Below are 7,257 nucleotides of genomic sequence, written 5' to 3' on the forward strand. Positions count from 1 at the left end.
CCGAAAAAATAATACCCGAATAAAATTACCTTTTACTAGCTAAAATTTACCATTTTTACCGTCGTCGTATTTTCCTCATACGAATAATCCTCCGCACATAATCGTCCCCGAAACCCCTCTAGGGACCAATTAAACTATTTACTCAATGACGGAGACGGTAAAATTCTTATTATAATCAGGCTAGTAAATAAGGTAAAAATATAAGGGTCGGGATGTGACAGTAAGGACTAACATGAAGTCACCCCCAAACCACAAGGGGGTAAACTGAATTTAATTCTATTATCTTTACAAATTTTCAGCTAATTTGGTGATCGTTAAGGTATCGAAAAAGAATTAAATCAATGAACGAACTGAAACTGTTCAACTTGAACCGTTCGTGTTCTTAGTTCTAAATCACAGTTTTGAATGCTTTAACGATTATCAATGTGGTTGAAAGTTTGTAGAGATGATATACTCATATATACCTAAAAGCTGAACGGTTAAGATAAGAAAATATGATTGAAAAGTGGGTCAATTAAGGAAATATGTATCTTTTGAATAAATAAGGATGTTTTGAACCTAATAATAATTGTGTATGTATATATATATATACAGAAAGGATCAGCGGCGGACATCTGCAAAGGTGAAAAAGTGCGGACACTGACTCAAGAAAGCTCCAAGCGGTGTTGACGGCGTCGGCGACCTTGACGTCCCTAAAGCAGACCTCTATCCTGTCTTTCTCCTTACCGGTGGACTCTTCGACAACGAGTTCGAAGTCAAGAATGAGGTGCTTGAAGTTTTCTGGTAAACTTCCCGGCCGGACCATCGATCTAGCTCACCTCAGGTTTCACCTTGATGATGACGACGTCTGGGATGTTTGATGTCTTCAAGGACAGAATCAAAGTTGCCATTGACGCCGCCTAGAGCCTCCTTGAGCCGGCGTCTGCACTTTTTCTTCGGTGCGGACATCCGCTTCTAATCGGGCCTCTATATATATGTATGTATATATATGTTTTCTGTTATGCACTCACATAATATTTTCATATGTGAGAAAAACTATTATGATGAAACTCGTTACTCCTAAACTTCCAATGAAACTACTTTTAATGAAGAAGAAATTCCAAACTAACATCTATGAGAAATGATGGAATAATGACTCAATAGTTTTATCTTACCGGTTATGTCACACTATGTTATCTAATTTACGCTATATCCTAAAAAACTACACCAAATGGTGAAGTAATTTGGAATCAGATTTGCTGACCAACAGATTTGTTGGTCAGCAAATCTGATTCCAAGTAATTTACGCTAGACAACTTTAAAACCACGTTATAGACAAAAGTAAAAACACGTGTCAAGATTCCATATGCTTGAAAAATCTAGTGAGAGTCAACCCCTCGGATCTTTACAAAAACAAGTTAAAATAGTCAAAGTTAATAACATCTGACCCTCCAAATTGATTACATGAAACAAAAATAACATAATCAAAATGAGCAACAGAAGCATCTTCTTGTCTTTAATGAACTTTCTCCCTTGTTTGCAGTTTTGGACCGACTCTTCTGGCTCTGTCTCTCTGTCCTTTTATTGGTGTAGTGTTTCAATTTTCCAATGGAGTAATAGGGTGCAAATCTTCTGTCTCCAATTCCCTGTCTCCTCCCCTGTCTCTCCATTCATTTCTTGACACCTACGCATTTCAGACCAACTCAGATCATGGTGGTTTAGCTCCGTTTACTATATGTGCAACCTACCAAAATCCAATTCAAAAAACTGAGAAATAAATTAAATGCCTGGGAGTGCAGCGAAATCCCTTGAAAATTTATCAAAGCAATCGACAAGGTCCTCGTCAATTCCATCTCTCTTATTATTGACGACAGTCTCGCCAAATCACACTTTGATTCAGTCAACCATTTTCTTCTTCAACGACCATGACATGAAGCACTAGGTTCTAGATCAAGATCTGGGTTTGACTTTGTCACTTGCTGGATACAATATATCAAAACTTAGGTTTATCTTGAACCGGTGAGGCTTTATAGTTTAATCAAGTCTAATATGGATCTGATTGACCAAGATCTTGGAACACCTCTAACAAATTTCAGTATTGGTCTAAGAATCATAGATATAAAGTTAGATCTTAATCTTCAACGAGAGGGACGATTCCGAACGAGGCCAACATACCGTTGCAGACAAGGATATTGATTTTGTATGTGTTCTTCTCAATCTATGGAATGGGGATAACCGGAAATAAGGGAGATGATAAATAAATCAATTTTAATGTTGAATAAACAAAAAACAATAAAGTTTTGTTTTTTGGAAGCAATGAGAGCAAACGGTGGTGTTTGAGAGGTTTATATATATTGGACAGGTGTCAATAATCTATTAGGAGACAGGGAAGGAGACAGATAATTTGGGGACAGAAGATTATCTGCCGGAGTATAGACCCTCCGGAAGATTGTTTGATATTTATTTCTCTTTTGGTAATATAGTAATGAGAGTCGAAATTATTAGTTTCTTCTTATATAGCTTAATCCCTGTGTCACTTTCGGAAAATTCCGAAGTTCCCTCTGTTTTTGAGGCGACAAGAACAATGGAGAGGCTCTTCAAGCTCCAACTCTGAACCTCTTCCCCCACCCATATGATTGACTTTCCAGTTTTTGCTCAATTCTTATTCTGTTCCTAATTTGGAGTTTTCTTTATTGTTCCTGGGACGAGTCAATGTTGGGTCTTCGGATTAGAATTTGTAAGAAGCCGGAAAGCAGAGGCATCCCACTGAAAGAGAATGAGTTTATGGTTTGGTGAAGCTTAAGCTTGACAAAGAGAAGTGCTTGTAAGTCTGTCTCTCCCTCTATTTGTAAGTTTTGAATTTCCAGTTGATTGTTGATTTGTGTAAGAAACTATGGGTGCTTTTTCAAGTTTCTCATGAGTTGTGAGTCTACAAAGCTCTTTATTCTTGTGAATTTAAACAGAACCCAGAAGTCAGATTGCTGAACTGTTGAATTTTACTTCTTCAATTTCCATTTCAACCCTGCTAATGTGTTCAGTTTTCATCATTGTTGGTTATTTAAATTCTGCTTGCTCAAGAACTTCTTAATGGAGTGAACAGTCGGTCTTATTTCTGCAAACAAAATAATCACAATCTGAGAGACTGCGCGTTATTCAAGTTTGACACATTCAATACAATATAAGAAAGTTTTATATGAGCATTGGATTGTTTATTTTATAAGAAACTTGGAAAAAAATAATATTGGTTTTCTTCAGTTTAGGTATTAAAGGAAATTAGTCACATGTTAGACTTAGACCTGCATTTTGGCACCTAAGACGGGGTAAAGTCTTGCTTCTTTCCCAACTAACCAACTTGAAGCCATCTTTATTTCATATGTTCACATGATTCCTGGTGAATGGTACTATTGGGATACTCCTTTGATCTTGTGGCTTTCAGCTCATTATGGGTCATACTCACTTTGATATTTTTGAAGACCCCTCATATTTACATTACAAATAGATTGATCACAACCTCATGTTAAATTCAATTCTTTGGTATCATTCAGCTCCTCATCATTTCTGTTTGTTGAAACATAGTGATAGAAGATTCATGCAATGGGGTATGGTAACTCAAGATCTGTCAGGTGAATTTCCTTTCTTAATTCTCATTTGGTTTCAAAGTATTAGTCTTTCTGATGGTATCATAGTTTTTGTTACCATAACTGCTTCTGAAACTTTTTCGCCTTTATAACTTTGAAATTTTAGATTTGAAGATGATGTTGAATTAGCAAAGCTGCCTTCAGTCAATGGAGTTGGTGGTGTTAAGTTTAAGTACAAGATTGATGGGACACAAGTACAAGAGACCAGCACCAAGAGAATAGATAAGGAGCTGCCTGGAAAGTCTGGGAAATCTTTAAAAGCTAAAGTACTGTCCAGAGTCTTTTCTGAGGACTATGAAAGAGTAAAGAAGAAGATATTGGATCCTCGAGGACCAACAATTAGACGATGGAACAAGATTTTCCTAGTAACTTGTTTGATTTCTTTGTTTGTAGACCCTTTATTCTTTTACTTGCCAGAGGTTAAAGACCAAGTCTGTATTGATATTGGCATACCACTTGAAGTTGTTCTTACCATTCTTCGATCAGTGGCTGATGTTTTTTACATAATTCAGATTTATATAAGATTTCGTAAAGCTTATATTGCACCTTCCTCTCGAGTATTTGGTAGAGGAGAGCTTGTTATAGACTCTTCAAAGATCGCATTGAGGTACCTCCGGTTTGGTTTCTGGATTGACCTCATTGCTGCTCTGCCCCTTCCTCAGGTGTGCTACTCAAGTCTTGTTCGAGTACTTGTTCTTTTGAGATAAATCTGTTTGCAGTGAAATTGGTCCTTATTTTTCATCCACTTTTCAGGTACTAATTTGGATTGTAATTCCCAACCTTAATGGTTCAACTATGACAAACACCAAGAACTTTCTTCGGTTCATCATAATCTTTCAGTACATACCAAGGCTCTTTCTTATCTTTCCGCTATCATCACAAATTGTTAAGGCCACGGGTGTTGTGACAGAGACAGCATGGGCAGGTGCTGCATATAACCTGATGTTATACATGTTGGCAAGTCATGTAAGTAAAAAGTTGTATTTTTTTTAAATTTTCATTTAATTGAACCTAACCATCTAATATGTAATACAAACTGCAACCTCATGCACCTACCTGATTTTCATGTTTTCTTTACAAAAGGTTTTAGGAGCTTGCTGGTACCTTCTTTCAATAGAGCGGCAAGAAGCATGCTGGAGACAAGTTTGTGAGCAAGACAATTCATTTTGTGAATATAGTTATTTAGATTGCAAAATGGAGCACGACCCCAAACGTATCTCCTGGTTCCAGTCAAGTAATGTCACACAAATATGTGATCCAAAGGGAAACTCCTATGAATTTGGAATATACGGTGATGCTGTAACATATGGCGTTACAACCTCATCATTCTTCAACAAGTACTTCTACTGTCTTTGGTGGGGTCTAAGAAACCTCAGGTAATTGATTTCTACAAATCTCTGTTTATGGTTTGATGTTCCACACAATTAAGGTTGTAAATTGTAATCATCTGTTTCTTGCAGATTTAGACCTTTTTTAAATCTTGTGCTCTCATGGTTTAGTCTTACCAAGATTTGTTTTCACATGACAATCATACCTCTACCAATTTTAAACGAATCATAAGATTCTGATTTGATTTTGTTTGATTTTCTATATGAGAAGGAAAAAAAGTTCTAGTCCATCTCATTCCATGTCCATCATTGAAATATCATCTGTTTTGCTTATGTTTTCTAAATAAATATTCTGCAGTTCCTTGGGACAGAATCTTTCGACCAGCACTTACGTCGGAGAAATAATCTTTGCTATTATTATCGCGACTCTTGGACTGGTTCTCTTTGCATTGCTGATCGGTAATATGCAAGTAAGTCCTCAAGTAATCTCAGTACTTTAAACTTGTTTGAGACTTAAACATCCACATCTAGTAGTCTAGAGAAGAAAACATGAGTAAATTTTCTGATGGCAAAAGTTATTAGGTACAGAATAATTAGGAGTTTGTTTTATGCTTCACATGATAACCAAGCATATGAGCACTGCCTACAACTGTTTTACTACTCTATGTATATGGAGAAAATTCTGATCACACATTATAATGGCAGACCTACCTCCAATCGACAACTGTCCGACTAGAAGAGTGGAGGATCAAGAGAACTGATACAGAGCAATGGATGCGGCACAGGCAGCTGCCTCCAGAATTAAGACTGTCTGTAAGGAAGTATGATCAGTACAAGTGGCTGGCTACTCGAGGAGTCGATGAAGAAAGTCTTCTTAAAGGACTACCTATGGATCTACGAAGAGACATTAAACGCCACCTTTGCCTTGACCTTGTTCGTCGGGTAAGTTATTGTTAGCTATGTTGTAAGCACTATGTTAATTAATAGCCACTCCATAAATATATATCTTAGTAAAGATTAACAGGGCAGCTCGATAATCTGTAACTACAATTACATTATGTTGACTACCTTATGATGCTCTTAACTTTTGGCTTGAGCTATTGAATTTTGTCTTTTATTAAATGAGCAGGTTCCTTTGTTTGATCAAATGGACGAAAGAATGCTAGATGCAATATGTGACAGGCTTAAACCTGCTTTGGGTACTGAAGGCACATTTCTAGTGCGTGAAGGTGATCCTGTCAATGAAATGCTCTTCATAGTTCGAGGCCACCTTGATTCCTACACCACCAACGGTGGCCGGACAGGATTCTTTAACTCGTGCCATCTTGGCCCCGGTGACTTCTGCGGAGAAGAACTACTGACGTGGGCCTTAGACCCTCGTCCGAGTGTCATTCTCCCATCTTCAACGCGCACAGTCAAAGCGCTTTCTGAAGTAGAAGCATTTGCTCTAGTAGCAGAGGACTTGAAATTTGTTGCATCACAGTTTAGAAGACTTCATAGCAAGCAACTTAGGCACAAGTTCCGGTTCTATTCACACCAGTGGCGGTTATGGGCTGCATGTTTCATACAGGCTGCTTGGCGTCGGTATAAGAAGCGCAGGGAAGCAGCGGCGCTCAAGGCTAAAGAAAACTACATACCCGCGGCACTTGTGCAACCCACACCCGTCTCAGGCTTGGCTACTTATGCAGCAAGGCTTGCAGCAAGTACTAGGAGGGGTGCCAAGAAGCATCCTGGGTCAGATTCTGGGGTTGTAAGTTCATTACAGAAGCCCGCAGAGCCTGATTTTTCTGTAGATGAGGAATGAATGGAGAACTGATACAAGTTGGAGATGGAATATAGTAGTATAGTCCTGCTTATGTTTTCTGTATTGATATTGTTGATGTGGCTATCAACAAGGTCTTGTATAGAACATCATATCAGCACACAAAACAAAAGCAGAAGTCAGGAATGCCTTGATATAATTGTTTGATTATTTGTTTGTAACATTAGATAGTGATAGGAATGTACAACTGCTCGTCGCACTTTGAAGAAAATTTAGCAGGACAGTGTAGCTGAGGCAAGCTATTAGCATCTGAGCCAAAATATAAAGGGCTAAGGTGTAGTCGTGGGGGTTTCCATCATGTCATGAAGAATGTGATACTGATATTTTGACGGTTGAGCTGGTGTTGGACTTAACTCTCAACAAAAAATTTCCTGTATCATTCCGTAGATCGATATGGTACGAAATCGGAGTTGGAGCCTAAAGAACTTTACTTTGTTTCTCTTGGTTTTTGTTCTTCAAATTTAGACTTTAAAATTGCTTCGTTTAGAAG

General features: G+C 37.9%; 1 protein-coding gene across 1 annotated transcript; it reads left to right on the forward strand.

Moving 5' to 3' along the window:
• Positions 1–2,385: 2,385 nt before the first annotated feature.
• Positions 2,386–6,984, forward strand: LOC101293846 (putative cyclic nucleotide-gated ion channel 15-like). Its single transcript, XM_004291654.1, has 8 exons — positions 2,386–2,803; positions 3,556–3,602; positions 3,724–4,279; positions 4,371–4,583; positions 4,701–4,993; positions 5,304–5,415; positions 5,651–5,887; positions 6,075–6,984. The coding sequence occupies exons 2-8, from the start codon at positions 3,574–3,576 to the stop codon at positions 6,747–6,749; spliced, it is 2,115 nt and encodes a 704-aa protein (XP_004291702.1). The 5' UTR covers positions 2,386–2,803; positions 3,556–3,573; the 3' UTR covers positions 6,750–6,984.
• The last annotated feature ends 273 nt before the right edge of the window (positions 6,985–7,257 follow it).

The sequence above is a fragment of the Fragaria vesca genome, linkage group LG2, assembly GCF_000184155.1.
Source record: "Fragaria vesca subsp. vesca linkage group LG2, FraVesHawaii_1.0, whole genome shotgun sequence".
Lineage (NCBI taxonomy): Eukaryota > Viridiplantae > Streptophyta > Magnoliopsida > Rosales > Rosaceae > Fragaria > Fragaria vesca.